The sequence below is a fragment of the Colletotrichum higginsianum genome, chromosome 9 (genome assembly GCF_001672515.1).
Source record: "Colletotrichum higginsianum IMI 349063 chromosome 9, whole genome shotgun sequence".
Taxonomy (NCBI): Eukaryota; Fungi; Ascomycota; class Sordariomycetes; order Glomerellales; family Glomerellaceae; genus Colletotrichum; species Colletotrichum higginsianum.
The window spans coordinates 112040-125785 of NC_030961.1; the positions used below are offsets into that span (position 1 = coordinate 112040).

The following is a 13746-nucleotide window of genomic DNA, read 5'->3' on the forward strand; positions in this document are numbered from 1 at the left end:
AGTGGGAGTGCTGTTGACTTCATCGTGAACTAGCAAAACCCTAACAGCCCCTTATGTTCCGGCTTTCTATGTGCAGTGGAGAGTCGAGCCTCGGGTACACAGCTGCGAGAAATGTCTTGCAGTGCGAATCCCTGATTCCTTTTGCCAGTTTGTTCTTCACCAGCATCTACAGCAGCTTACAGCTTTGCATCTTATCCATCAAAGGATTAAAAGGATAGAGCTGCAATTACAGATTGTCGGAATATATTTACTTGGCCTCATTTGGAAACACAGAACTGAAAGGAACGTGTCTGCGAATGCTTGCCTATTTGGCATGTTTCTACAAAGGTTTCCCTGACAATGCCTCATCTGTATGACTATGCAGTACCTTAAGTTTGAACCACCCTTTGTGCGAGTATCAGTTGTCTTTGCACCTGACTTAATTACAATGCACCTTTTCACTTGGCGTGTCCAAGGTCATCCGCAGGCAGTCTCTGGCTCTTCTGCACCTCGGTGATATGGCTCTTGAACTCCCGCGCCGGAATCTTTTTGATGAACATTTCATCGAGTTCTTCGTATGACCGGCCAGCAACTTCGGGCTGGTAGAACCACAGATAGATTGTCGACAACACTGAGAGACCACCGAAGATGAAAGACACCTTGGCTCCCAGGTTGGCTTGATCGGGGTTGAAGAGGAAGGGGATGACGAAAGCCCACATAGTCTGCACAAATAGGTATGTCAGCAGGTGTCCTAAACATGGACGCCCGAAGCTTCGGGTAGAGACTAAACGTACGAAAAGACTGTTTTGGAGAGCCAAAGCCATGGCCGCAGTCTTTGCTCGTAGACGAGAGGTTGCTACCTCGGTCAACAACGAGTAGGCTGTAGCGCCGATGGTGACGTTGTAGATGTAGCAGTAGACGAGAAGTAGAGCAACGGTTCCCTTGACAGCACCAGGAGTGCCTGCGACGGCAAGACCGCCGGTGATCATCAAAAGAACGGTCAACAGGCACATACCCCACAATGTGAGACCACGACGTCCGACTCTGTCGATGAGGAACCACGCGGTGATGTTGCCAAGCATGGACAGAACCTGCTGCACTATGGCAAGCTTGAAACTTTCCTTTGGGGTGTATCCGGCAATCTGCTGGTAGTATGTCGCGTACGAGGCGACGAAGAAGACGCCGCACAACGCCTGGATGCTGAGGGGGGCAACAGAAATGATGGTACGGCGAAGATTGGACTTGCGGAAGCACTCGGCGAAGCTGGCACCTTCAGTCTCCTTGCGCACCTCGGCGAGGGTCAGAGCAATGACGGAGATCCGCTTCTCAACCTGAACGGCGTCGTATCCGAGACGGGCGAGAGACCTGGCGGCCTTTTGCATCTTGCCCTTGTTGACCAACCACCACGGTGACTCGGGCATGAAGAAGAGGAAGAGAGCACCCAGACCACTGACGCCGTACTGGGATACGAAGATGGTGCGATACGCCCAGCGGTCCTCTCTGGCACCCGTTTCATTGACGACCAAGGAGACGATGAAGGGGCCGATGGTGAAGGCGATGGCGGCGGCGGCGGTCATGATGCCGCGAAGAGCCAGGGGTGCGACCTCGCCGATGTACGTCATGCTGACGGTGATGAAGGCGCCAATGGGGAATCCCGCGATCAGCTTTCCGGCAAAGAAGATCTCGTTGGTCGTGCTTATGGTCTCGAGGGTGATGCCGACGAAGATGAAGATGTAGCTGATGAAGTACGTCCACTTGCGGCCGATGCGGTCAGCTACGTAGCCAGCACCGAGGGAACCGATGACGGCGCTGGAATCGAGGAACAAGCCGTTCGTTAGTCACGCCGTCATCCTGTACGGAAAATCTCTCTCTCTCTCTCTCTCTCTACACGGAAACAGTGAAGACTCACGATGCCACGGGCGCTCCGCTGTACGCCGATTGCCACTTGGCTGGAAGAACATAGTCGCCCTCGAAAAAAGACCCAAAGTCTTTGCGGAACTGCGGGATGCCAATGACTGTGCCACCGGCTTGGTTGTCGAAACTGGTGAGAATGAGGACGTAGATGGCATAGAGACACCAGGCGAAGGCCCACGGTTGGGTTCTGATGGCCTGGAAGACAGTTTGCTCATGGTCCTCGACAGTCACCGCGTGGCCAATCTCCTCAACGTGCTCGCCCTTGGCAGCGGCGATGTCGTCCTTGTCGGCGACCGAGGCCGGATATGCTTGTTCAGGGGTGTTGTTCTCTCCCATGGTGTGTCGAATGGGATGTGGCCCTCCTCAGTCTCGGACAATGAGGTAACAAAGGGGGAAAAAATAGCAACTCGGACCAAAGGATTTAAGTTTGAGGGGGAATCCGGGGATGAAAGAAGCACCGACAATCTGGGGAAGCTGTGTCTGGGGAACTGGGGCGAGTTACCACAGAGCCGGGAATGTCCCCGGTTCTTATTGTCAGGGACATTACAGGCCTCGTCCGGATGGAGGTGGTTGTAGGCACTTCTTCGGATCAACGTCGTCTCAATGATGGTCCGACAATGGTTCATGGCGCCAGCCTCTTTCTCTCTTGGACGTCCTTGGCTGGCTACAGGTCAAGCCTCATCTCGGGGACTGACTCCTCGCCAACATACATGTTCACCACGTGGTTGACTGTTGCGGGGGAGGGGCCGGTTAACAAAGCCGTTGTCGGATGGTGCTTGCATGATGGCGTTGCGTTTCATTGACAGCTTGGTTCTGCCGCCGACACATTCCTTGGCTAGGAGAAGTCGGCCGCGTACTGAGGTAGCTGGCGAACTGACTGACTCGGTCTGCTCAGCTGTTGCGTTCCGAAGAATAGCCAAATGGATGCTGGTTGGTGGTGTCCTGGTAGCTGCTAACCTCAAGAGTGCTAGCCAAGTTGGGTGGTTGCGATGTCACCAGCAACCATTTGGTCTGGCCCCAACGCGTTTTGATTCATCGGTAGTTCCGTTAAGAAAGCGACTTCGAATGGTCATACCCTGCCTGGTTTGTACACGGGAGCCGCAGGTGAAAGATGCGGGGTTTGACAATGTGTGCTAAGAGACTGTCGTGTTTCGTTTCCTTGTTTCTCTTCTATGACAAGCGGCATCATGCTCACTGTCGTGAGACGCCTTCGTCAGGAAACTTGGGTTCGTTGCAGCCGCAGCCGCAGCCACTCTTCGCGGGTGGCGAGTTGGTTTCTTGGGAGGGTGGAGCTGTTCAGACTGCACCAAGTCATCATAGTCGAAGAACTTGGAGTCCATCCGCATATTCCCCCGCAGTTCTACCGCTGTTGAACCCTCTTTGATCTCAGCTGACCTGGCAAATCTCGTTGCATAATGCTTACACCATTTGCCGAGCTTCTTCTCGGTACTGTACTCCCCCGCACGCTCAATACCAAGAATTCGTCTCCACGCCGACATCGCCATGGGTCCAAAAGTCCCCCCGATTGAGCAATCAGAAGCGTCAGCCACGTTGCCCCAGTCCAGGAATGGTCCGAGTGGGTGCTTTGAACTGCTCTTCTTGGGAAATGGTCACACCAAGAGCGTCTACGACTTCTGTTTGGGATCGTGGCGTTTTCAAATCTGTATCTCGGTGACCTGAGCTATAAGTCAAACCACCCACTTTTCGGCCACCCCCCCATTTCGGCCAGGTTTTACACCTAAAATCTACTAAAACTAACAACCCTAGCTCCTTAACCCTAACCCTAAATAATCTATAAATATTATATATTATATATAACTATAAAATAACTATAGATAATAGGTATAAAAGCTTCTACTATACTATATATAAAGTATTAAGTCTTTAAAGTTAGAAATCTTAAAATGTTAAGATTATAGTATATTTTACTAGTGGTCCTTAACAGTAGCTTAAGCTAAAATATTTTAGTAGGCTTTATATTAAAAAAGCTATTTTTAGTATATATATATACTTTTTTAATTAGATTTTTATATTATATACTTATAGTTAAGTATTTAATAGTAGTTATATAAGTATTATAAAAGTAAAATTTAACTAGTATATATTTTACTAGTATTATACTATTTTTAAATTTATATAGTAAATAAGCTATTTATATAGGTAAATCTACTTTCTTTTAATATAAATATATACTATAACTAAAGTTATTTAAGTAGTTTTACTATAAGTACTATAATTACTATATAATACTAAAATTTAAAATCTTAAAAATAGTATTAGAAAGTAGAGTTTTTACTTTATACTATAAACTAAGTATATTACTAAGCTATATAAAGTTAGAAAATACTATATATATAAAATAGAGATAAAAAACTATTTTATAAGACTTTTTATATTTATTTATCTATATTAGTTATTAATAAAAGGGTGTAGTGAAAAGTAGTACTTTTGGTGTAAAACCCCGGCCGAAATGGGGGGGTGGCCGAAAAGTGGGTGCTTTGACTTATCGAACCCCATGCTGATATTGGCGCCTATACACACCTCTTCCAAGCATCTCTGAGTTGCAGCCTTCAACAACCCTTGTTCAAACTAGTTCATCTTCATTTTTTGACCCAAACCCATTCATCCCATCATGGCAGACGCACCAGAAGACATGGTCGAGAGCGTCTTGCCGACGCGATGGAACCGCGACTTTGAGAGAATTGCCAACGACCTGTGCCCGAAGCTCCATCGATGGACGCGCACGCCCCGACGGGTAATCAAGTTCGACAAAGATGAAAACCAGTACTTTGGCGTCCGCGCGGTGCCCGCAGAGTACCCGATCGATCAACTGCCGTCCAAGGCATGGGGCAAGGGAGACGACTTCATCCTCGACTTCGGCATCCACATGGTGGGATACGTCTCGATGAGGCTCGAGTCCCGCGGCTCGCACATGGACGCCCCGTGCAGATTGCGTTTTACCTTTGGCGAGTCTCCCTTGGATGTGACGCTTGGCATGGACAACGTCAAGACATGGATCAGTACGAGCTGGCTGCCGGACGAGATTATCAACATCGACATGTGCCCCGAGCTCATTTCCTTGTCTCGCCGCTACTCGTTCCGCTTCTTGCGAGTCGAGATCATCGACACCTCGCCCAAGTACAAGGTTGCGTTTTCCGAGGTCAAGTGCGAGTGCGTCAGCGCCATTGGTCAAGACCATTCTCTCGAGGCTTTGCAGTTCGATGACGCACTCCTCCAGAAGATTGACCATGTCAGCATCTCGACCCTGAGAGACTGCATGCAGACTGTTTTCGAAGACGGCCCGAGACGAGATCGACGCCTCTGGAGCGGCGATCTCCGGCTTCAAGCTCTTGCAAACTACAGTACCTTCCGGGATTATGACCTCGTCAAGAGGTGCATCTTCCAGTTCGCCGCCGTGGTCCGTGAGGACGACTCAGTGCCTGCCTGCATCTTTGAGCAACCACAGCTGACGCCGTCAACGGATTACATCGTGGACTACGACGCTCTCTTCGCTGCCATAACCTACGACTATGTGGTTACATCTGGGGATACAACCGCTGGCCACAGTCTCTGGCCTACGGTTTTGGGCTGTGTCAAGCGAGCAATCAGCCATCTGGACACTACCACGTATGCATTCGACGAGACAAAGAGTGAAGGATGGAAGTTCCTTGACTGGCAGCCTGGTCTGGAACATAGCGCAGGACTCCACGGCGTTCTTCTGTTCAGCCTGAAAGCAGCCAACGCCCTAGCCAAACTCCTCGACAAGGAGGCCCCGTTCGAGGACCTCGTGGCCAAAATGACCGAAGCCGCAAAGGTATTCCTCTCGCCAGACAACCTCTTCTTCGTGTCCGGGCCCAAGTCGCAAGTCAGCTTCGCCTCGGCATCGTGGCTCGTGCTGGCCGGGGCATTCCCGCCGGATGTGGCACGGGAAGCGTTGCTCAATACCCTCGCCCACCCCGATGCCGTCAAACCCCTGACGCCCTACCTCTGGCACCACGTCTGCGACGCTCTGGCAACTGTTGGCTGCTTTGAGAAATGTGTCGAGATCATGACGAGCTACTGGGGAGGCATGGTACAGGCCGGCGCCGACACTTTCTGGGAGTGCTTCAACCCGGAAGACCCTCGCGCAAGTCCTTACGGCGACGTGAGAAACAACAGCTTCTGCCACGCCTGGAGCTGTACCCCGACTTACTTGTTGAGAGAGAAGCTGAGGGACTTTGTTGGAGTTAAGGGGACGACGTCAGTAACCGTGGGCCGTCTGGACGAGGACTGGATCATGTCGGAAACAGCCGCATAACATATTGTTCCAAGCATCCAACATCCGACGGGAGGGTTAGATGAAGTGAAATAGAGCCAGAAGACAGAACTACAACTATTCCCCGAATGATGCGCGCCGTCCGATGTTGCTAGTAATAGTATGTACAGTAGAATTTAACTGGCTCATTCTGCTGAGCTGCACGAATCACGATGATGTCCCTCCCTTATTCTTCCGGTCGGTCTGTTAAGCGGAGCCAGCCAAAGCGCTGAGAGGGGTGGCACCAGGGTAGAAGGTAGTGGGAATTGCCGGAATATCGATGGACTTAGTGAGGCCGAGACCAGCAGTAACCAGACCGGGCATAGTGGCCGCCGAGTAGCCGGTGACGGTCTTGGTGGTGGCCGTGCTGGTATAGGTGCCGGACCCGGTGCGGAGACAGTGCCCCTTACCAAAGGCATTGTTGCACTTGTCGACGATGGACGAGCCGGCCTCGGTCCAGATGTTGATCCCTGAGACGTCAATGTTCTCGCAGGGGACCGCGGCGGCGCATAGGGCGACAACTGGACCGCGAGACGCGCCGTTGGCTGCGGTGCCCTTCCAGTTGGAGAAGGTTAGGTTCTTGTACTCGACACCGTCGCCCGAAGCCTTGCTCTGGCCGGCCCAGGCGGCGTCGATCTTGAGGGAGTAGGCGTTGCCGTGGCCAATGAAGTTTTCGAACTTGGCGTTTTGGAAAACGCCGTCGCCGCCGTTGTTCTTGATCATCATCATTTGGTTAGAGTTGGAGGTGTAGACGTTGCGGTAGTGGATGTCCGAGATGGCTGAGGATAGATCATAGACCGGGGTCAGCTGCGGCCGGCTTCAACCTTTCAAGCAAGGGACCAGAAAGTGGGCATGGAGACTTTGCATACCAGTATCGGCGCCAAGGGAGCCAATGGCGCAACCGCCAGACCAGTTACAAAAGACGTTCTCAATGAGCACGTTGCTGGACTTGTTCTATGGTGTGTCAGTGAGCCTTCTCGTCGAGACCTTGAAAGCATTGGTGGCCGAGACCACATACCTTGACAGTGACACTAAGTATGGTTAGCCAGGAATTTGGAAAGCGGGAACGGGATGTGAAGAAAAGAACCACGGCTAGTTCTGTAGGCGGCGAAGCGGAAAGGAAAGGAAAAAGGGGCAACCAACCACTCGTCCTTGTTGGTGACAGCAACATCGTGAACGTGCACGTTCTTGGCGGCCATCAGGTTGAATCCGTCAAGACCACCACGGTTTCCTCCACGGACAATCATGTTGTAAACCTCTCCATTGGTGACGGTGTCCATGACGAAGTGGAAGGCCGGGGAATCGACGAGGGCGATATCGTGGACGCTGAAGTCGGTGACGGACACGAATCTCAGGAGACGGGGTCCGTAGATGCTGGTGCCCTCTGTGGCCTTGTCAGTGAATGTCGTTCGTGCCGTGGCAACCGGATTTGCTATGGAAGGTCTTACGCTTGTGGAACTCGTATCCGTAGCCCTGCATGGCGCCCTTGGAGTTGCTGCTGTAGAATTCGATGTCCGTCGACTTCTGGACAATGATCATGTGGCCGCCGGCGGTGCCAGTGCGATAGATGGTACCCTCGAGGTTGATGGAAACACCAGAGCCGCCCGAGAGCGTCTGCCAAGTACCGAGACCCCATTCTCCCTCGGGGATGAGGATCTCACCTCCGGTCTTGCAGGCGTTCCAGGCCGACTTGAGCGCCGCGCCGATGTCTCCTGTGGCACCGGCTTTGGCGCCGTAGTCGGTGATCTTGCAGGATTTCTTGGCCGCCTTGGCAGCGGCAGTCGTGGAGGGGCCAACCTTACCGGATAGCTGGGCACTGCCGAACCCGGGAAGAAGAGCGCCCAGCGCAAGGAGTGAGACGGAAGTGAACTTCATGGCTGTATTGTATATATAAAAGAACGGATATCGACAGACGTGTCGACGACGAAGTAGCAAGAACAGAAGGGAAAGCAGACACTGAGAGAAGTGAACAAGCAAGCAGGAAAACAAACTGGACGGACGGACGCGTTCCTAGAAGGCCTGCTCGTGGAGACGATAATAAAGGATTATTCCTCCGATTCCCCCCTTCATCTTCCCCCGCCAGCAGATCTAGCCTTACCTCACCTTGCCTTACCTTACTTACCTTCCTTCTCACTCTTCCTGTCGAACACGCCGCTTCTTCCGTGACCCCACGATCCGTCCATCGCTTGTGGGAAATTGAGCACGAAAGGCGCTGATGAAACTGGCCAGTCGACGAAAAAAACCGGTCCTCGAAGCTGGGATCCGAATGCCGTGTTAATTAAAAGGGCGAGATGGACAGCGGACTCGTCGGCCTGTTCGCTTCTCTCCAACACTGTCATGGATGGGGATCGGGGGTAAGAAATAGAGTGAGTTGTGGCGCTATGAGGGCCTGGCCACCGGACGATTATCGTCACCCCTGAAGAGCCGTCAGGGGTGTTGCCTGTCTCAACTGCCCAACATCGACATGCTTGCTCTGCACCGCTGCTGCAAAAGGCGAGATCAACACCAATCTTGCTAGACCAGGGCCGTCAGGGGCTTTAATCTGGGACCCTTCTCGATGTGGGTGATTTGTGAACACTGGTGAAACGAAAGGAAACGGCACAGAAGTGCCGCGTCAATGTTGCAGTTCGTCCCGTCTTGGTCAGACGAAATTTGTTTGTTTGGCACACACGGCTAGTGGGACGGTCCACGTATCTCAGTGATGGATATCAGATGATCGAGTAAAATCTCCATGGACTTTCATGGACTAAGATCCGGTGACGGGGAGGGATGGGGCTGTGATTGAGTCAAGCAAAAAACTCCATTTCGGCATGCCCCAACAAAAAGAAGAAGAAGTACGGCAGTCAGGTACCAGAAGCCAATTGTCAGAGCCCAAGATCCAAACAGGTCTTCTGGTGAATTGCAGGTCCCCATATCAGCCATCCTCCGTGCTTCGGACAAGTCATCACGGCGAAGCGCTGGCGGAGCCAAGAGGGGAAATCCGGAGACTTTCAACGGATGCAGCTCCCACATCTGCGAACCGTCGGAGAATTCATGCCCCATTAACCCCTCATTACCTTCGTATCCAAGGCTGTGTCCCATCAATGACCTACCTTACCTACTTATCAGTGTGAGCAAGCTCTCGCTTGTCTCTCTCACGGCTACCCCCATCGGCCGTTATCGGGCCTTGACCCACTGGCAACAGCGTCAGAAAAGCCCATTCCGCGCCGCTGCTGCAACACGTCGGAGCTGACTCTCTCTTCCCTCCTAGTTACACCTATAGATCGAGGCAGATGATACAGCTTACTCGGCCTAGCAGCCGGGAGATCGAAACTCTCTGATTTATGTATACACGGCCACTGCTTGGTCTAGAAGGCGACCTGGGGTAAAAAAGTATGATGATCCTCCTGGCGCAGCTGAGATGTGACTGATGCCAATCGGCTGCGCCGTCATCAACAGACGCTGTCAAATGAGCCTCCACCACGCAAAGCTGCGTTTTTTTTACATCATCACGAGGGATGGCTTTGACTACGCATCTCGGTCCCCCCCCCTGAGCGCCATCTGAATGTGCATGACACCCCTCAAGATCCTTTGAGCCAAGAATAAGCTTACCTTACCACCCTTTCCTCACCTGCTCACCGCATGCTAGCGCACAACGTGGGCCGTCAGCACAATTTCAAAAAGGGCCAGCCACATTCATGGCCTAGAGAGTGAGTCCGAGTTGAACCGATCCAAGCCCGTTGGCGTCTGACAGACCGACTGCGCCGCCGCCTGCGGAACCTCTCAGCCAACGTCCCGAGCTTCCTCTTTTCCCGATACGGCCTGGTTAGCATGTTGCCAACCCAACCCGGCCTTCCCACATCCACCTCAGCCCCAGAGCGCTGAGAGACAGGCTGTTGCAGCTCAGCCCAGCGACGCACACTTGCCTCACTACAGGGCTGACTGTGCCTTGAGTCCACTGCGTGTTCAACGCCAGGCGTTCGGAAGGATCCGACTCTGGGGAAGAGGAGGAGGGGAGTCTTGGGAATGGATGTCATGCGGGTTGGAAGGCCTGTCCAATAGCCTATCCAGGTACATCGCAAGGTTCTCCATGGTCTATCGGCTGCGCAGTCGGCGGTAGGCTGTGCGGTTGCGCAGCAAACAGACTGTCAGTTGCTCGTCGACTTACACCATATTCGGATTGGAAAGGACGACACCACGGCCACCGCCAACCACAACGCCGAACTGTATCGGTTTAGCTGCAGCCTGCATCTAGATCCTTCGCAAACAACATGTTTGACTGCAGATGGATGAGGGTAGCACCGAAAGTAGTCTCCGAGTCTGCGGATGCTCCATCTTGTCTTCGTAGCTTGACGTCTATAAATCACCCTCGTCTCCTCCCCTAAGATGGTCCTATCTCCTTCTCATCATCATCATCAGATACTCAGTCAACTCATCAACAACTCAACCCGTTTCCTTTTCTCTTTTTTCCCTTTGTTATTTCCTTATTTCCTTTGTCGGTTTCTCTTTCCTTGGGACAATCGTTCAGACGAAAACAAACACACGCAAAAACACATCTTCGCTTCAAACATTCCCACTCATCGATCGACCTTTTTTCGCTTGGTTTTCTTATTCTCCATCTCAACAACCCAAAACTCACAATGCATTCTTCCATCATCTTCACTCTGCTTGCCGCCACCGCCACTCTCACTGCGGCTGCCCCCTCTCTCGGGTCGAAGCGCGACAACACCGTCTGCGCGCCTGGGACCGGCTTCTTCCAGTCTTGCTCCAACGGCTTCCGTGGTTGCTGCAAGGTCGACGCTTGCACCATCGGCTACTGCCCGGATGTGACCGGCGCCTCCGACAACAAGCCGGCCGAGACCGCTCCCGTCACTACCGGCCACTCGGCTCACTGGCAACCCACCGACCCGACTGTCTGCGCCCCGGGCGCCGGCTTCTTCCAGTCTTGTGCCAACGGCTTCCGTGGTTGCTGCAAGGAAGACGCCTGCTCTATTGGCCACTGCCCCTCCGCCTCTGAGAAGCGTCAAGATCCCACTGTCTGCGCTCCTGGCACCGGCTTCTTCCAGTCTTGCTCCAACGGTTTCCGTGGATGCTGCAAGTCTGATGCCTGCTCTCTCGGTTACTGCTCCGACGTCAAGATCGACAACACCAAGACCGTCAACACCGAGACCGTCAACACTGGGGCTGTCAAGAGCCAGGACCCGACCGTCTGCGCTCCTGGCACCGGCTTCTTCCAGTCCTGCTCCAACGGCTTCCGTGGATGCTGCAAGTCCGACGCCTGCTCTCTTGGTTACTGCCCTCCCACTTCCGAGAAGCGCCAGGACCCTACAGTGTGTGTTCCTGGCACCGGCTTCTTCCAGTCGTGCTCCAACGGCTTCCGCGGCTGCTGCAAGTCCGACGCCTGCTCTCTCGGATACTGCCCCGATGTCAAGACCGCCGCCGCCGAGAAGCGCGCCGCCGCCGCTGATCCGACCGTCTGCGCCCCCGGCACCGGCTTCTTCCAGTCGTGCTCCAACGGCTTCCGCGGTTGCTGTAAGCAGGACGCCTGCACCGTCGGCTACTGCCCGGATGTCAAGACCTTCCAGACTGTGGCCAAGACCGCCCCCAAGACCACGCCAACCCCCACCCCGGAGGCCAAGTGCGACGACAGCAACAACAACAACAACAATGGCAACGGCAGCGGCAACGGTAACGCCGACCCTACCGTCTGCGCCCCCGGCACCGGTTTCTTCCAAACGTGCTCCAACGGTTTCCGTGGTTGCTGCAAGCAAGACGCCTGCACCCTCGGCCACTGCCCTTCCAACTAGAGCAGTAAGGCGAGACTAGATGCACACCTGGCCGAGTACACGCATGGCTGGACGGGAGGTTTGGTGGCTTGCAAGGATAGAATATGGACCGGATTGCATTGCATGGTGGAGTTAGATCAAATCATAGCATTATGGCGATTGTTTTTATGCGGCATTTTTCACTAAGGCGTTCAGTTTCGTTTCATCATTCTTCAAGATAAGTCAAAGCACCCACTTTTGGGCCACCCCCACATATGGGCCACCCAAAAATGCCTCATCACCAACCTCCTCCTTCATCCTCCTCCAACTTCAAACTATCACATCTTTTTCCAACCTTATGCAAATGGCCTCATCTTTTTAGGGCACCTTATTCTAGGCATTATGAGCCAGTATACAGAAAATGAAGTCAATCAAGCGCTTGAGGCCATTTCGAACGGTCAGAGTGTCAGGAAGGCTGCCCAGCAGTATGGTGTGCCAAGGTCTACCCTTCAGCATCGTCTTCAAGGCACCCAGGCAAGGGCAGCAGCATTTTCTGACCTGCAGAGGCTCACAGTGAGCCAGGAGGCCAAGTTGGCTGAATGGGTGCGAATCCAGCATGCCCTTGGGCTTCCTCCAACCCATCAACAAGTGAAGCATTTTGCAGAAAGAATCCTTCATGCCATAGGGGATACCCAACCTATAGGGAGAGGCTGGGTCCAGGCCTTTATAAGGAGGAATCCATCAGTCAAGGTCAAGAGAAGTTGCCCTATTGATTCAAGACGTGTTAATGGGGCATCTACTGAGGTCATCAGGGACTGGTTCAAGCATCTCGCCATACCAGAGATCATCAGCATCAAACCAGCCAACAGATATAACATGGATGAGACTGGTATCCTTGAGGGCCAGGGATCTAATGGGCTGGTGCTGGGGATGTCTGAGGCGAAGTCTATCCGCAAGAAACAGCCTGGATCAAGGGCATGGGTGTCTATTATTGAATGCATCTCTGCCCTAGGCCACAGACTTCATCCCCTTATTATAGATAAGGGTAAGACAGTCCAGCAGCAGTGGTTTCCTCTAGATCTTAGCCCTTATGAAGGCTGGCAATTCACAGCAACTGAAAATGGCTGGACAACAGATGCTACTGCAGTTGAATGGCTGCAGAAGGTGTTTATCCCTCAGACTGTCCCTCAGGGCAAGGGGGATAAGGAGGAGGCTAGACTATTGATCCTGGATGGGCATGGGAGCCACACAACGACTGACTTTATGTGGTTGTGCTATATAAACAACATCCATCTATTGTTCTTACCGCCACACACCTCCCATGTCCTCCAGCCACTTGATCAAGCAGTCTTCAGCCCTCTTAAGGCAGCCTATAGGAAGGAGCTTGGATACCTTAGTCTATGGAATGACTCTACTATTGTAGGCAAGAGGAACTTCCTAGGCTGTTATTATAAGGCTGCCCTTGCAGGTATGACGATGCAGAACATCAGAAGTGGTTGGAAATGGACAGGGTTATGGCCTGTCTCTATGGCGAAGCCTCTGATGAGCTCCCTCCTACTCCCAACAACACCAAAGCCATCAGCATCGTCAGATCAGGTCAGCAAAGGGCAGTCTAGGGGCAAGGAAGCTGAAGGATGGGCATCTGCGTCGTCTGCAGTGGCATGGTCGACGCCAAGGAAGATGAAGGATCTGTCTGGCCAACTGAAGCTATTCACAGAGTTGGATAATGATGCGCATACCCAACGCCTCCTTTTCATGAAGGTGAAAAAAGGCTTCAGCGAGCAGGCCTATGAGCTGGCCACTGCCCAGCATAAG

The 13746-nt window shown here is 52.7% G+C and overlaps 5 protein-coding genes across 5 annotated transcripts; 2 read left to right on the forward strand and 3 right to left on the reverse strand.

The window, feature by feature from the left end:
• Positions 1-437: 437 nt before the first annotated feature.
• CH63R_12306 (MFS hexose transporter) lies at positions 438-2229 on the reverse strand (the record flags this gene model as incomplete). The annotated part of the gene is made up of 3 exons (XM_018307280.1): positions 438-701; positions 774-1788; positions 1889-2229. 3 exons carry the CDS (start codon positions 2227-2229, stop codon positions 438-440), a joined length of 1620 nt encoding a protein of 539 aa, XP_018151697.1.
• A 335-nt stretch (positions 2230-2564) lies between these two features.
• On the reverse strand, positions 2565-3239 carry CH63R_12307 (uncharacterized protein; the record flags this gene model as incomplete). Its single annotated transcript, XM_018307281.1, has 2 exons — positions 2565-2842; positions 3089-3239. 2 exons carry the CDS (start codon positions 3237-3239, stop codon positions 2565-2567), a joined length of 429 nt encoding a protein of 142 aa, XP_018151698.1.
• A 1286-nt stretch (positions 3240-4525) lies between these two features.
• CH63R_12308 (Alpha-L-rhamnosidase) lies at positions 4526-6190 on the forward strand (the record flags this gene model as incomplete). Its single annotated transcript, XM_018307282.1, has 1 exon — positions 4526-6190. The coding sequence occupies one exon, from the start codon at positions 4526-4528 to the stop codon at positions 6188-6190; it is 1665 nt and encodes a 554-aa protein (XP_018151699.1).
• A 204-nt stretch (positions 6191-6394) lies between these two features.
• CH63R_12309 (Rhamnogalacturonase A) lies at positions 6395-8062 on the reverse strand (the record flags this gene model as incomplete). The annotated part of the gene is made up of 5 exons (XM_018307283.1): positions 6395-6966; positions 7057-7141; positions 7206-7218; positions 7331-7571; positions 7636-8062. 5 exons carry the CDS (start codon positions 8060-8062, stop codon positions 6395-6397), a joined length of 1338 nt encoding a protein of 445 aa, XP_018151700.1.
• Positions 8063-10806: 2744 nt separating this feature from the next.
• Positions 10807-11973, forward strand: CH63R_12310 (uncharacterized protein; the record flags this gene model as incomplete). Its single annotated transcript, XM_018307284.1, has 1 exon — positions 10807-11973. The coding sequence occupies one exon, from the start codon at positions 10807-10809 to the stop codon at positions 11971-11973; it is 1167 nt and encodes a 388-aa protein (XP_018151701.1).
• Positions 11974-13746: the final 1773 nt, after the last annotated feature.